The 16,994-nt window shown below is 46.4% G+C and overlaps 1 protein-coding gene across 3 annotated transcripts in view; it reads right to left on the bottom strand.

Annotated features, from left to right (window-relative positions):
- UNC5B (unc-5 netrin receptor B) overlaps window positions 1–16,994 on the bottom strand; it is a 147,116-nt gene that overhangs the window by 4,011 nt on the left and 126,111 nt on the right. For 2 of the 3 annotated variants that reach the window (XR_005583220.1, XM_039483049.1), the window contains exons 8-15: window positions 13,504–13,536; window positions 10,683–10,877; window positions 7,759–8,148; window positions 6,873–6,960; window positions 5,547–5,715; window positions 4,910–5,143; window positions 2,158–2,307; window positions 565–729 (exon numbers count right to left, since the gene is read on the bottom strand). Coding sequence is in view for 2 of the 3 variants with exons in the window: in XM_039483049.1 (XP_039338983.1) it covers window positions 565–729; window positions 2,158–2,307; window positions 4,910–5,143; window positions 5,547–5,715; window positions 6,873–6,960; window positions 7,759–8,148; window positions 10,683–10,877; window positions 13,504–13,536 (1,424 nt within the window). In the remaining variant the exon portion in view is untranslated. The remainder of the gene's footprint in view (window positions 1–564; window positions 730–2,157; window positions 2,308–4,909; window positions 5,144–5,546; window positions 5,716–6,872; window positions 6,961–7,758; window positions 8,149–10,682; window positions 10,878–13,503; window positions 13,537–16,994) is intronic. The other variant, XM_039483050.1, reaches the window with a different exon arrangement.

The raw sequence follows: 16,994 nt of genomic DNA, 5'->3' as shown, positions 1-16,994 counted from the left end.
TGCACTGGCTACCAAAGCCCAGCCCTTGGCCTCTTCATTCACTCCCATCTTATTGGTTAGCGCACACTTTCACCTGGCTGTGAGAGGGGAATGCCAACTGGCATTTTAGTGCCATCCCCAAAACAGACTCTGGGAAACAGAACTCGTACACAGCAGAGGTTATGTGCTATTATTTCGTGATCGACAGGTGAGTGTTCTAGGGGTTGCTCATGTACCAAAAATCAATGTCGCATCGATATTTTCAAAAGCAGGGTAACAAATTCTTAGCCCCTTTGCTGTTACTGCCAGAATCTGCTGGTATCTCAGCAATAGCTGTAACTGGATGATCATTCAATTCAGTGGGCTTTTCTCTGTACCTCTCACTTACACCACACATATTAGCACCCACTTTATTGACATCAACAGAATTACACTGGTGGAAAACTCAGATCAGAATCAGCCCCGGGAATTCAGATTAATACCCTCAGAAGAGATATCATCAGACCCTGCTCCTTCCTCTGCCCTCCCAGCTATAACGATGAGTGGGCACGGCCTCCCTGCTCTCTTCCCCTTCTCTTTGCTCACCTCTCCGAGTGTAGCGTGCAGCTGGAATATCTGCCCTTCCCCTTCCACCTGCCGGACGCAGATCTTGCAGGTGAGCTCTGTGGAAGCCAGGCTGTATCTCTCCAGGGTGAAGGTGCAGTGCAGAGCCCTCTGGCTGCCACTCCAGATGTGATAAAAGGGGATTTCCTGTCACAGCAGATTAGTTCAGTAGAATGTTACACAAATCTCAACAACCCTTCGTAAATACAGAAAGGGCTTCCTGACTAAAACCCATTGGGTTTTTTCATATTTGAAATTATTTAAGTGGTAATTTTTTTTAATGCCTCCCAAAAAGGTTCTAGGTGCCTGACAATTAACTGTACAACAACCAGGGAGCGATAGCTCAGTGGTTTGAGTATTGGCCTGCTAAACCCAGGGTTATGAGTTCAATCCTTGAGGGGGCCACTTAGGGATCTGGGGCAAAAATTGGTCCTGCTAGTGAAGGCAGGGGGCTGGACTTGATGACATTTCGAGGTCCCTTCCAGTTCTAGGAGATTGGTATATCTCCAATTATTACCATAATAATGGCCACACAGCCCTGTGAATACCATATAGATTTGCTTTTAAGTCATATTCTAGATTTCCCAGCTTCTACATTGACTGGCAGGAGATAGGGATCGTTCTGTGCTGACAACTGGCAGGGTGGGACAGGGAAAGCTGACAGACAGTGACCCAGCTGCCATGCTGGGACCCTGAGTCAAATATGGTAAATGAAAATTCCCCTGCTGCCTTCTTCCCTTAGAACAGTGGTTCTCAACCTGGAGTAAGTGTACCCCTGGGGGAACACAGAGGTCTTCCAGGGGGTACATCAACTCATCTAAATATTTGCCTAGTTTTACAACAGGCTACATAAAAAGCACTAGAGAAGTCAGTACAAGCTGTATTTTTATGTCTAATTGTGTAAGCAAGTAGTTTCTAAGTGAGGTGAAACGTGGGGTACACAGGACAAATCAGACCCCTGAAAGGAGTACAGTAGTCTGGAAAAGTTGAGAGCCACTGCCTTAGAAGACAGCCTGAGAAAGCAGAGAGCTGTATCACTCTCTTAGCAGATAATCAGGAGTAGATGGGGAAGCCCTAAATCTTGAGTAGATAAAAAAGTGATTAGGCAAAGTGCTGGATTTCTAGATCTCAATAGTATGAACATTGCTTACTTATCACAATCAAAGGCATGATCACAGATCTTTATCAGATCACGTAAAGCATAATCCAAACATACTTAAGCGCCTGGATTGCTGCTGGCATTCAAATATTGATATAATATATATATACACAAACACACACAGCATATATACACTGTCATTCATGCGTTATTGCTTAATTATGTATGAGTGAGCACAACACATGGGTCCCTGTGTGACTGGGTGTTCTCTTCTACAAACAGATGGATGAATAATTGCTCCATAGCTGTTGTTTCTGTAGGGACCATTTTAGTAAAGTTTCCGTTTTGGGGGCACCTTCGGATCATTCCGCCCTGTCCTTTCCCTCCCCACCAACCTCTGCACAAGCAGCTAATGTTCCAGTGTACTGCTACACATGAAAATTCCATGTGACTCATATTACCACTTGGCCACCCACCTGGTATTTAGCCAGCAGCTTGCTCTTCCACAGCGAGTGGGGGATATCATGGATGGAGAGGCGTAGGTTGTGATAACTGTCTTTAAAGAGTAGTGGCTTGGGTTCCTCTATCAGGTAGCCACCCAGAGTCTTTTCCAGTTCGAGCACTTCCTATGGGGCAGACAGAGGATGGGAAGCCATGACATCAAAGGTCACTACTATCAAGTGGAGCACATGAGTTTTTTAAGGCAGCGTTATGTCAATGCAGGGTCCACACTGTTCAATGAACTCTGCCAAAAAACTTTGCAAAGTACAAAAACAACAACAACTACATTCAAGTTTAGTATGTTTTGAAGATACTGTATTGACATAATGGATAGTGGTTGGTGCTGCATGCAAGCCAACCAACCAGAGTTGAAATGACAAGAAGAATGACACCAAGTTTAGCCCCAGTAATCAGCAAAATACAGGGAAATTCAAATCCACGTGTGACGTGTCTCTTAAGAATTACAACAGTTGCACAGGTGCAATGATAAAACAAGGGTACAGCATCCTGCACTAAAGCGATATTTTAACATATAACAGACTAGGCAATGCTTATGGCCCTTGCTGTGCTTCCCACAGGGCCTTCTTCAGGGTACGTTACAGCCCTTCAACAGGGAAGATCATTTGAAAGTTACTCTGATTCTACAGAACGCACTCTCTCTAAGCTAGACCCCAATGAATTAACACTTTTTTAAAATGAATGTTTTGCTGGTGAAATGTGCCATGTTGACAGCCCTGGAGAATAAATTCTTCCACTTGTCCCAAAGAAGAGCTACAACAGTGCAAGCTTCCAGATACTGTCTGGGCAATATAACTAAACCCTGACTCAAAGGATCACCTCTCTAAGGGGGAGATGGGAATTCAGTTTTCTCCCTCATTCCATTCTTGGCCTGTCTGCTAAGGAGCTATGCTAGTACATTGTGTGATGTTGACACCTGTTCACCAGAAACTGGACTGAGTACATCAACTCATTCCATAGAGGCCATCAAACAGTCATCAGATGGGAACAACTTTCAGCCACTAAAATCCTGATTTGGATTTGAGTAACCTAGATGTGAAAGTCTGTGCATCCTCACAAGTCACCGCATGGATATTTTAGAATCTGAAAACAGAACGATGCTGGTTGTAATATAAGAGTTAACGAGACAGCACACAACACAGTGAGGCCAGAAACATTGTTTTGGGTTTGGACGTTGGACCCTGCCGTATTTTTCAGGTAGTCTGAAGGTCTGGATCTCATAAATATGTACAGGTGGGGAACTTTAACAAGTGTGTGCGTGCCACCAGTGTTCAGAGCACTGCTCTGCTTCAATAACAACCCAAATCACAATAGTTATTTTCAGTTCAAGAGACACCTGATGGTTTCTAGCATGTTCTTTTTTTCATCACCACTTTAAACTTTATTTTACCAGTGTAAGACAATGTTGTTTTTATAAGAAAAATAAGATCCAATAAGACTGCCAAGCGTGGAACCCCATCTAGAGAGATCACCATAAGGGTAAGAAAGTAACACAGGAAATAAATGGAACAAGCACAAAGGTCCCAAGGCACCCACATTAAGAGATGATTTATAAGAACTAAGTTTAATATTATTATTAATTATTATTATATACCACAGACAGACAGACAAGGAATCCTCGAGTAGAAATAGGGAAATGTGTCTAAGCCAGGGACAGTGGGAGCTGTGGTGAACAGAGTATTATCATGGTATTATCAATTTAGGGTTGATTAGCACAGGAAGGAGAGAAAATCTTCCAGCAGTGACAACAACATAAGCCCTTGTGTAATCTCTGCAGAAAGAAGGCACACAATATCGGCTATGAAACACTCTCCCTTCTCCTCGATATTTCCTCCAAGGACCATGGAAAATGTTATGGCTGATCTCTGGGGAACACAGTAAACATGCTTATTATTTAACTTTGGTCATTTTTCACAGGGTTGCATCAGGTTGTTTTCTCCCTGGAGCCAGACCTTTCCGAGAGACACCACACAGCATCTTGCGTGCCAGCATGACCACATTTGGAAGCAATGGCAGGAGCAGGCTGAAGCAATTTGTAGCCCAAATACAGAGACTGAGACAGCTGGAAGAGCAGTATTCATAAGTAAACTTACATGCACAGCAAGATTGATATTAACCAGTTACTGTAGGCCAGAGTCACAACTGGTGTAAACTACCACAGTCAATGGAGCCATGCTGATTTACACCAGCTGGTGGTCTGGTCTGGCCCTATATATTTAGAAATTTGCACAAGGACTAACAAACTTGTGGGCTGGTGACCTACTCAAAGCATAGTTCAGGTAACAGATCACTTCATGATTCCAAAGGATTATACCAGCTCTGGATCAAGTGCAGCAGATAAACCTACCTGAAAATCTCTGATGAATATATTGTCTAACGTTAGTGCTGGGCTAACGAAAATGGATTTATGTCTGTTGCCCATTGGGACTGCCAGGCTCTAAGCTAGTTTGCTTCCCCTGTCATGGAGCAGAACATGCTCACAATTAATCAGTGTTTTTCCCTGCAGTTTTAGGATGAGAAAGAGCTGGAGAGTGACAAGACATTCAGAGTTCAAAAAAGAAACACTTTTATAGCTTAGTGATTATTCATTATTTGCCCTATGGTGAAACGATCTTATAAATCCACAGGTACTAAAACGGGGCTGGAAATAGAAAAAAGTGACAGTGGGGGGTTGCTTACTTGTGACCCCAAACTCTCAGGCAGCGTTACCTTCAGTGCGTCTGGTGTGTCCTCCAGGCAGTACACTTTGAGGCTGTATTCTAATGAGGTGCAGAGGGTAGGTGCAAAGATAGCCAGCTGGAGTCTCTTGATGGCTGACCTGGAGTAGGACTCTCCCACAAAAACATAGGTGCCAAGCTGGTCTAGTAAAACATGGCAAGACTTAGGCTCAAGCTGGCAGTAGCAGGGAGTGTTCAGGGTCTCCTCATCCAGGGTCACAACTTCCTAAAGGGAGGGATTAAAAACAAAAGGTTCCTGGTCAGCCCTTTTGCTCCAAAGTAATTTGTTTGGCATAGGCACTGAAAACTTTCCACTCATCATTCACCATGGCACTTTCTGTAGTGCTGCAGCAAGCTAGCACGAGAACAGCTGTGAGCTTTCCACACAAACAGCACTCCATCCCTGCAGTAAACCTGACAACCAGCCCCTTCCCACCCCCACACCCCCGCCCCAATCTGAACTCCTATCCTTTCCCTGACAGTGACGATCCCTCAAAAGGCTCTGACTGGAATTGCTGTGACCTGCTCTGCAGCCTGCATTCCCACACATCCTCCAGCGTCTCCTGCTGACTGAGGTAGAGCTCTGAGATGACATTTAGTTTCCATTGTATTATTAAAGTGCACATTACCTCCCAGTTTCCTTGGTGGGACTGTGTTTTCAGCTGGAAAATCCAGTCTGAGGAGTTGATGTCCGCACAATGAGGGATGGTGAGAATGACTGGACGACACAAGAGCAACCCAGTGGGTCCGCAGGTCACCATGGGACTCAATACTGTCTGCGTGCCTTCTGAAGGTAAGCTGGAGGGGATGAATAAACACATGCAGAAAATATTTAGCCTATGCCACCCAAGTCATGCACCTGAAGAAAGACGGCCAGCCTGCACATTGCTGACGTGTGCTGCTCATAATTGAGGAGAGGGGCAACCTGGCATCCTCTAAACTTAACGGGCCTGATTCCCACACTGTGAAACCAGCAGAGTTACAACCACATGTCATGGAGTGGAGAATCAGCTCTACTGTGGTTAAAGACACTGGGGTTCCTGTGTAGATGACAATGAGCAATTACTGGCAATTGAACTACTGTGTTTGCTATCAGGAGTTCTGCTGGCCTACGGAAATACTGTAGAAGAGCTAGCCAGGGAGTTGTTTGGCAGAGGACACATACTGAACAGTGGACAGACAAGTGGCCAAAAGATTCTAAGTTTGTAGTGTAGCCATTGCTTCTGGAATCTTCACTGCCTTCATGAGAGGCCCAGGTGCTGCACAGAAATCCCCTGACAATGGGTCACAAAACAAATACAAGTGGCAAAAGAACTCATTCTGTGCCGTATTAGCAAACTGCACAGCAAGACACACTGCTTTCCCTCCTCTTCCCTACGTCACCAGCAATAGTCTCTGCATCTTTGGGTGCAGAAGTAAAAAACCCTTATCTGTTATTTACTAAGCCCCAGAGAAAATGCTCGATGATCTATAAAGCACAGAGGAAGACATAGTTGCTAACTCAAAGTGCTCACAATCACACATACACAGCACTCCAATTCAGACACAGAATGCACCAGGTGAAATTTACCACAACGAAGCAACGCTTTTTTATTGTTAACGATGCGAAAAATAAATTCTTCTTTGTTTGGCAGCTAGAATTGAGAAGCTTAGTGGAAGAAATGCTTTAAGGACGGATTTGAATGAAGCAAAGGTAGATGCTCATCTCAGAAAGGAAGGAAGGAAAGGTGTTCCAGGTGTAAAAGGCATAGTTGAAGAAGCTGTGAAAAGGAGGATAGGAAAAGAGACAGATGGAGTGTGGCTAGGCCTGAGGCCTGGTCCGAGTAAGAAGCCAGGGAGAGAGTAGCAGGAAATGAGAGCGGAGATGCAGGAGGGAATTCAGATATGCTATCTCCTTCAGGTGGTAGTTATGGTGATGGCAGACTGCAGCATGCTGTACAGTACATTCAACTTACAGTGTGTTTTCTGCCTTGTTGATGATCAGGTACATTTCATAGAACTTCCCCTGTGGGATTGCTCCATGAGGCACCAGCAGACTCACTCCTAGGGGAAAGAAAAAAAGGAAATAATGAATGAAACCCCACTGAGAACAGCCAGTTTCCTCATGGGTTAATTTCAAATGGTGGGAACACTGCAAACTGAACTGGGGGCCTCCCTTGTGTGCAGACAGTGGTGTGAGAGCTTGAAGCCTCCTGCTGTTCTAACCCAAAGCTTCCCAGAATCTGGGACTGCTACTGCCGCTGGAAGTCAGATACCATCGTGTTGAACTGTCTGTATCAGAAGTGGGTACCTTCAGAGGCAGCTAGGTAAGGCCTGTGAGCTGTAAGTTGGCAAGTGCAGTGAAATGATCATGTGTTGGGTTTATTTCAGCTACTGGCGCAGATGCTTTCACCAATATGATTTGAAAGCAGCCATCCTTGAATTTGTGGCAGGGCCTAAGAGACTTTCTAGCCTGCCAAGATGGAAATCACGCCAGACTCCTTGCAGTCAGGCAGCATTCAGAGACAGGATAACCCTTAGCACAAGAAGTGCGGTGCTTGTTTTCCTCCAATGCTCTCCAACAGGTTACAACTGGAGTAGCAAAAATACAAAATGATGGTCACCTCACGATGGTGACTGATTCCAATCCACTCTATCTTAGGGAGATACACAGGCCGGCAGCATAGTGGGGATGTCATTACAGAAAGGGATATTTGGATGCATTTTTCATTCCTAATCAGCACCACACTGTCTTCAAACCCAGAGGCCAACATCACCAGGCCTCACTACTCAAGTTAGCTGACGTTAGAGAGCAACTGGGACAGCAGCAACCACAGCTGCACCTCCCACTCTGACTCTTACCTGTATCCGGGATAGTGAGCCTTCCTCCCAAGCAGCCAAATGTGCCAGTGGCACTGTTCCCATGCTCCCGGGGCAGGGTGAGGAGATGCTGAGAGCCCATGGCCTTGTTCCTTATGTTCATAAAGTGATTGTCCCTGGCAATGTCCCCTGGGTAGGTGCCCGTGGGCACTGCCCCAAGCAGGTCTGCCCCGTCATTCAGCCTGGGGGAGGAGGATGCTGTGGAGGAGTTGTACACTTTGATCTTTAGGTTTGGGAGTGGGTCAAGCAGGGGGGAGTTGGTCATTGGGATCTTGTCAGAGGAGTCCTGCAGGGCGTACATCGGGCCACGATATATACCAGCATTGGCTGTTAGGTCAGGCTGCATGGAAGGGTGCAACAACTGGGGATTGTCTGCAAGACGAACAAAGATGAAAAAGGCAAAAACTTCAGTAACTTGTGAATTTAAACATAAATCAAAAGAGACCTACACGGAAACCTAGCCTTTGTGAAACAATGGGCTCAGGATGTGTAAGACATGTCCCTGGGAGAAGCAGGTTATAAAGCAAGAGACTGGAGCATGGACTTTGAACAGATCTGTCTCCCTTTTATCAATTACTTGAAAGGAAACTGCCTGGACTGAGAATCAGTATCAAAACTCCCTTAAGAATGAAGGAGAAGCTGCATCATAGTGTATGTACAGAAGGTTTAACAAGAATCTGAAAGTAGTTTGACTCTCCTGCAACTCTCACAAAGGAGTTGGTACTTCATCCCGTGCTGAATAGCTGAAATGCTTTGTGTTCTTTATACTTTCTACCAGTTCTCTTTCCTTATTAGTTGTATTCCTGTTGTGCCTAGAGGCCCCCGTCAAGATCAAGGCCTTACTGTGCTAGGTACTGTATAAACATGAGGTCATTATCTTGCTTGATTTGTTTCCTTATTTTTAAGCTCAAAAATAAAATGACCCTGTGAGCCGAGCTGGGTGAAGATTGGTAATTCCGTTTTGCAGAGGATTTCAATACTTTGAAATTTGTTTTTTTTCCCCCCAATTCAGAATTAAACCCCCAAATTTGAAAGTCCTCCATGAAAAGGCAAGTGCCGGGGTCCAGACACAGAGACAGAACTGGTGGGGCTGCCCCAGAACCACGGACCCAGGAAGCCCTGGCATCACCGACTCTGGGGCAGTCCATCTTGCTGGCTGCCCTGGGGCTGCAGGTGGGGCTGGTGAGCTGGCAAGAAATCAGGCAGGTTTCAAAGACTACCTGGTTTCCGGAGGAACTTCATAGAAATGAAGTGTTCCATGGAGATGGTTCTGATTTTGACAAATCAGCACATTCCAATGAAAAACTGTTTTGTCAGAATGTTTCCAACCAGCTCTACCTATGAACTCGCCTGTTACTTCAGTTCTCAGCCTATGGGAACATGGAGACTTGACCCACCCTCTGTCTCCATTGAGACTTAATAGGCAGGAATCAAATGGAATCTGATCTGTCAGGTCAGCGTGCAGGGCAGACAGAAATCCCTCTCCTATCGGTACTGAAGAAGAAAATGCTTCCAACAGCAGCTCAGAGCCAACGGACCTACTGCCTATTTAAGATAGAAATTCTGATTTGATTTTTTATTTTAAACAAGTTTTGGGGGCAATTTAATGCCAATGAAAGGTGCTAGATCAGGGGTGGGCAAACTACGGCCCCGGGCCCACAACCGGCCCTTCAGATGTATTAATCTGGCCCTTGAGCTCCCACCAGGGAGCAGGGTCTGGGGCTTGCCCCGCTCCAGCATTCCAGTTGGGGGCTTGCCCCACTCTGTGCATGCCGTGGCTCTGCACAGCTCCTGGAATCAGCGGCATGTCCCCCCTCCAGTTCCTACATGTAGGGGCAGCGAGGGGGCTCCACACACTGCCCCCACCCCAAGCACCGCCCCCGCAGCTCCCATTGGAACCACGTCCAATGGGAGCTGCAGGGGCAGCACCTGCGGATGGGGCAGCGCGCTGAGCTGCCTGGCTGCGCCTCCGTGTAGGAGCTGGAGGGGGGACATGCTGCTGCTTCTGAGAGCTGCTTGAGGTAAGCGCCGCCTGGAGCCTGCACCCTGACCCCCTCCCGCACCCCAACCCCCTCCCCCAACCCTGATCCCCCTCCAGCTCTCTGAACCCCTTGATCCCAGCCCAGAGCACCCTCCTGCACCCCAAACCCTCATCTCCAGTCCTACCTCAGAGCCTGTATCCTCACCCAGAGCCCTCACCCCCCTGTACCCCAACACCCTGCCCCAGCCCAGAACCCCCTTCCACAACCTGAACTCCTCATTTCTGGCTGCACCCCAGAGCCCGCACCCCCAGCCAGAGCCCTCACCCCGTCTCGCACTCCAACCCCTAATTTCGTGAGCATTCATGGCCTGCCGTACAATTTCCATACCCAGATGTGGCCCTTGGGCCAAAAAGTTTGACCACCCCGTGCTAGATTGATAAGCACGAAGCCTGAAGTCCTCTGTTTGCCCACAGAGCTGGTACAGTGCAGGAAGTGGAAATGCAAGCTTCCCTGCAGTGCCCTGTGGGGTAATTTGGTCTCTGGAAGTCACTGCAAAGAAAGTGCCAATTCATTTCAGTTGCAGTGGTGGCTTTGGTGAAGCAGGAAGTTGAACCTCTTTTGTTTTCTGAAGCACACACACAAAACAAACTTCTGTATGCAAAGGGTTCTGGCATCATGGATTCTTTAGTACTGGAGTGCTGACTGTGGTTCTCTCACACAGGAAGGAAATGGAAAGATGAGGAGAACTTCAACTCACCTCTCCCACTTGGATAATAAATGAACTCCTGTCAATGTGGCCTATTCCTCCCGAGTCTGAGCCCCTTTATTTTGGTTTCACCTTCCTCCCTCAGCCGCCTTCCTCTGGGGGATCAAAGATACTGCTGGACATGATATAAAGGAGCAGGCCAGCTGATTTCTTCTTACCGTGCCTGGAGGTCTTGAAGTTGACTGGGTGAAAGCCTCCAGTCAGAGCAGCTGAGGAGTCTGTGATGTCAGTGTCGAAATCCCGGCAGCTGCGCCGATACACAACCACTCCGATGGCCATCAGGATGACGACGAAAACAAAGATGGCCACAACCAGGCCGGCATACAGGGCCACATCCCCCGTGGTTTCCAACACTAGGAGAGAGAAACGAAAAAAGGGAAACTAAGGAAACAGGGGCTTTGCACGAATCTGCCATCAGACCTGTGCCACCCACAGCTGGATCCCTGCATGATCAACCCACTGTCTTTGCACAAAAGACACCACTACTTCTAGGATTAACCCAAGCTTTTGGCAAATGCTGGGCGGGGGAGCGGGGGAGGCTGGGCTAGCACAAGGTAACAAATGGATTCAAAGTGCAGTCCAAAAGTGAGAGCAACATGTTGAATATACATATCTGTATCCCCAAAATCAAGAGTCACAGAGTGTGTGTGTGTGTGTATATAGACACAGAGACACACCCACACCCAGTGTGACTCTTGATCTTTAGGAGAATGAAGAAATCTGCCTTGAAAGAAGATACGCATGTACATGGAAGAGATGGCAATGAGCTAATAGGATAGTGCATGGAGAGATGCCATAGAGCGATCACTGGGCATTCTTCTGTCTGCTCCCATCTCAAACCAGTAGATGTGTCAGCTCAGAGAAGGAAAGGACCAACTGCTCCAGAATGGCTGCTCTGGTGATTTGGTCAGCTGCTGCTGCAGGGACACCTAAGCCAATATGTGTCACGTTAGCCTGGGAATGTCCAATGGTAGGATTGAGGAAGCTTGAACCAGGCCCATGAATCTCTGCCTCTGTCACTGACTGCTGTTAAAATCCCTGACTCCCTTCCTTTCATTCTTCAATAGCAAATTAACACCTATTTTATCCAGGGTATTTTCTCCTTTGATTTTAAATGAGTTCTGATTACACCACTCTGCCAAGGGAAGGAATTCTAACTCAAGGATCCTGCAGCATCAATGTCTTGCCTCCAGCATATTTTAGTGTCAAAGACAGAATCTGCACCCACCATTGACTGGTGTCAAGTGCGTGGAGTCAGGCCATATTAGAGAATCAGATGCTGTTGTTTCTGAGACATACACATGTGTCTTATCTGAACATTGCCTCCAAGAAAATTACTCCAGACACATCAAACAGCTTGGCCTGAACACTCATGCTCTTTATTTTACCCCCTTTTCTTTTCTTTTCTTTTTTCCTTTCCTGATTTCCAGGTGCTCTCAGATTATGTTTAGTTTAGCTTCATGGTTTCTAACCTGTACAGGGCCAGGGTCAGGTATATGGATCAGAACCAAGGCCTGTTTGTTATGATTATTTTTATTTCTGGGGTGTGTGTGTGTGGGGGGGGGAATTCCTTTTGCAGGGGTAGGAGTATCACAGAAACATTCCAATTTGATGGTAGGAGAATAGCTGGAAACTTACACTCACAAAGAACCTGAAAGGCCCAAAGTGTTTCTGAACTGAAAAATGTTCATGGAACACAAGTATTTCAGAGCTATTGTGTACTCCAAAACTCTTCTAAACTGTGGGAAGAATCCAATTTTTAAAGTGTTCTTCTTTACATGTGTTAAATTCACTGTCTTCAAGAAATGTTGATCCATGTTTTATGTTCTGCACCTTTCGAAGGCAGTGTTGCCAAAGCTCATGATTTCATCATTGGTCTCATTATAATTATTGTTTCCTTAAAGCCCCAGTTCCTGGAGTCAAGTGGATATGTGATGATTTCATCCTTCATTCTTAAAGAAAAAATAAGTTTCTAGCTCTTGTGGCTGCGGAAAAAGCTTCAAAATGTGACCCAGTGCACCCTAAAGGTTCAGAAAGCAAATAACAAGAACACCAAATCTATTATTTTTACATGAGCTCATGATTTTAAAGCCAGTATCATGATTTTTAGTGAGCCTGACTCATGATTTTTGAACATTTGTGATTGGCAATACTGAGAAGGAGCACACACTATCAAACCTTATAACACTGACATGACTGGGGATGTAGTGGCACAAGAGGGAAGAAAATAAAACCACATTAGTTTCTGTTCTACTGAAATCCTGGGAGAGAAAAACCATTGGTCATATGGAAAAAGACAAAACTGGCAAGGAAAGAAGTTTGCAGTGTTGTTGTTGTCGTGTTGGCCCCAAGGATACGAGACAGACAAGGTAGGTGAGGGAATATCTTTTACTGGACCAACTTCTGTTGGTGGAGGGTAAAACTTTTGAGCTACACAGAACTCTTCCTCGGAAAAGAAGTGTTATTTCCTAAGTTGCTCTGGATGCATTAATAACAACAGAGCTAGGAAACGAACAAACTGCTGGCACTGGTTTTAATTCAGGGCAGGGGAATCAAAGCACTTGTTCTGAAGCAAAACAAATCAAACCAAAAATTCCAACTTTTTTTATATGTATACAAACAAATTCTGTTCTCATTCATTTTGGAATAACTTCATGGACTTCGGTTACTTTGGATATATTCTGTTGTAACTGAGAATAAAGTTTAGCCCATGTAAATAGAGAAACTGATGCGTAGAATATAGGTTAAATTTAGGTCTCTCAAGCATGATGGAGTAACTGTCCCTTTAACATCTGCTAACCCTTTGTGGTGTATTTCAGCTCTCTCCTCCCTTGCTCACTGGAGGAACTCCATAGAGAAGCCCTTGGAGATGGAGCTTTCTAGTTCCAGGCTGACACCAGAGGTGCCAATGACCAAACAAAAGAAAAAACAAAGTAATGTATCACAATGAAATAAAGTGGCCATGAAATGAGGACTTACAGTGACTTTTGGGTTCGGTTAGAACTCTTTTATCTGTTAGGAAAAACAAAGTTAAAAACAAAAGGTGAAAATGATGATGGTGATGATGCTAATGGAAGGAAACAAACACAGTCATCAGCCCCAGCACACCAAGGGGAAGGGTCCCCTGAGACATAAAAACCAGCGAATGGTTTCGAGAGAACAAGGAGCCTTAGGCTCTGTGGAGCTCTGCGAAGCCATGCAGAAGCCTTGCCCGTGTGGTAGTTTTAGGGAAGCAGGCTTGTGACCACTCTCCCACCCTGCAAGCCTGGCTGACCTTGCTGCCCATCCACAGGGGCCTAAGCTGCACAACCAGAATGGCAAATTTTGACCTACATTTCCAATAAGCTGCAGGAAACTGAGAGCACAATGACCCCTTCCCATTAAATCGTTTACTTCAAAGGGACAAGTGGGGAGCCAGCTTCCCAAGCCGCTCCACCCTCTGCTCACCTGAGGTTTTAGGGGAGCAGAATCTGTTTCTCTTCTGCCCAGCTTCCTGGTCTGACAATGAAATTCATTCACCTCCCAAGGGGTTCAACAGACAAAGCCCCAGGCACTTCAGGCTCCAGTGACAAAGTGGTGCCCAGTTCTCAGGGCCAGCCTCTGCCTCTTTTAGGTGTGGTGGAGAGTGAGAGGGGTTTTCCTAGGCTCAGTCGAGCCCTGAGAAAGCCCCACTGAATTTCAGTGCTATTTTAATGAGTCCGGTGCAGCAGGGAGAACCATTGTTCCATTAAAACCAGTGGTTCCCACCCATTGTTTGTTCTTTTAGCTGGCACTCCCTTGTGATGGACTGAAAGATGCGTGCCCCCGTTCTCTGCCCATCTCCCCACTTACTAGCGCAGTTATGCCACCTCTCCTTCTCTCTCCATTCCTCCTCTTCTCTCCCATCTCCGTTCTCTCTCTCATCCCACTTTCTTCCTCTGTTTGCTTTCTACTCTAGTTCTTCTGCTTGTTCCCTTGGGTTGTTTTTTATTCCCAGTGTACCCCTTTCTCTCACTCATCAGATGGCTACACGTTCCTGGCAGCACAGAGGAGCCTCCATGTGAACTTTCAGGGCTTCGTTGAATACTGTGTGTGCAGGAGAGAGAAGCTTGGTTGCCAGGCTACTGTCTGAGCCTGTACACGTAAGCTTGTCTCATGGAATCTGCATTAGGGACCACCAAAGGAGCGTATGGGAGGGGGGAGCAACTTGCAGGACATTTGCAATGGGAAGGATTTGGGTTCTTGAAACCTCTCCCCCACACATACACACCCTCCCGCTTCGCTTCTCTCCCTCCCTCCTCTCCCACACTGGTCTTGTGCCCACCACTCAGGCTGGAAATCAGTGGTTGAAACATAAAAGCATTGTCCTGTTACATGTTAGGCTTTGTCAAAATTATCCTGTGTCTGGTTTGCTGATTATCAAAGCTATTAGCCTTATGTAATAATAGCTTTCTCCCTCCTGGCCCATCCTCTCATTTAACTCCAGCTTGGACTGAAGCCTTGAGATATAAGATGGGCCAGCACAACAGTTTCAATGGCTGTGGACGGCAATGGCCACTATCACGCTGGCCCTGTGTCAGGAGAAAGGGCTTTGTTCAGACCCAAGGTTGGCAAATAATCGGACAGATTTACATGGGAACCCACTAGATACTTTTCCTTCATGTGTGGACTGTCCAAGTCTGATCCAGGATGGAAGCCCCTTTGTAAGGTCACTCCTTTGGTTTTGGTCTAAAGCATGAAATCCTCAGCATGGGAACAATTATTTGTAGCCATTGATATAAAACAACCCTCCCCACTCCTTTCCACACCCTGCAGGTTCGCTGCTGCAGGAAGCCCCTGTCTCACTACTCCACTATTTCCTTTTTCTCTGTGAGGCGCTTTCCGCCTGCTAAGTGTTAACAGCCAGCACCAGGTTGGCACCACACGTAGCTTGATTCTGCCTGCTAGCTGGACCCGACCTCTGCTGTCACGATGCCTTAATTTTCCCAACCATGAGCTTCTACCAGGCCCAGAAGGCACGGGCTTGCAAGATGTTTCTTTGAAACCAATTCTGTGGTTCAACCCGCCCCCCCTCCTCCTTGCTCACTGCCAACATGGATCGACATGGTGAGTTTATTTAAGATGACATGAAGGCACTCATACAGCGAGGAAGGGGTTATGATGCGCTCCTAACTTATTCTTTAAAGCAGATTACAGCACACGGGGCATTCAGGGTTATACTAAGCAAACGAGCTGCAAGGCACCAGGGCAGATATTGCTATAGAACAAGCAGGTGGCAGCACTGGCACTATTCCTAGCTGTTAAGCAGACTAAGGAGGACACTTTTATACTCTCTGAAGCAGGTTTTTCTTGTAGCACCGCCCCATGTTTGTAACTGGGATCATTCCATGGCTGCTAGTCAGGAATGACACTAAGGAATGAGGTGAGTCCAAGGAATTTCAAATTAAGGTTAAGGAATTCCACCTGGATTGCCCCATGAAATGTATCACACTCATTTCCACTCAGACCTAGAATAGGGTTGGTATTTCAGAATATTTACTAGATCTATTTAGATCCCAAATGAGGAACGGGAAACATCCAAGCCCTTCGCCACCCCATCTGAATTCTAGAGGAGAAGGTTTAAAGCAGAGATGTTTTAAAGACTTCAGGTTTTTGGCTTTACGCCAGGCTCCGGGACATAGACTTTATAATAACAATTGATTTAAAGAAAAAAACAAAACAATAATTAAAATCTTTTCTCGCTGGGGATTTAGGCCATAAATAAAATGAGTTTGCTGGGTCTCATCAGGACACAAACATTGCACAGAGCCTGATCCAGTACTGAGCACATGCAACCTTAATGAAGTCCGAAGAGAGATGCGGATGCTCAGCACTCTGCACTTTGTGGGACTGGATCAGCGTTGGGAGTGGGTGACAATTTCTGCTAGAGCAAGAGGCACGTTCAGGATGGGAACACCCTGGAGGTCTGCCACGACTTGTCACGTCAGTGAAGTACAGTGATCAGAGGCGAAATAAGCCTCCCATCACTGCCGAATGGTCCCCTTTTCTGTGGCACTAAATGGAACTTTCCTCCCGTGGGGAGTCAAGCTGCATATTCAACCCTTCCCAGGCCTGCAGTTGACAGGCAGCACTCAGTTTGCTCAGGAGAGGCCTGTGTTTAAACACTTGTACCTCAAGAGGTGGTGTGTGGGCGTGCAGAGTGGAAAAATACACAGAGGAGTCACTAGGGAAATTTAGGACTATAACTCCCCCTGAAGAGGCATATTTAAAAGAAGTGGTTGGCCCTCTGTTCCCCTCCCTTCATCCCTCCTACCACAGTTTCCTTTCCTCTGGCAACATACATGGAGCAACATGCTTTTTTAAAGGTTAATGGACTTGGTAGTAATGAAAATAGATCATGCATGGGCCAGGAACCTGCTGTGCACATTCACTCTCTTTGGTGCAGCCAGTGACCTCCACCCTGCCCTGGCAAGGTCACCTGGGCCAGGGAT

Source organism: Mauremys reevesii, linkage group 7 (assembly GCF_016161935.1).
Source record: "Mauremys reevesii isolate NIE-2019 linkage group 7, ASM1616193v1, whole genome shotgun sequence".
Taxonomy (NCBI): Eukaryota; Metazoa; Chordata; order Testudines; family Geoemydidae; genus Mauremys; species Mauremys reevesii.
This window is presented reverse-complemented; position numbering and strand designations above follow the sequence as displayed.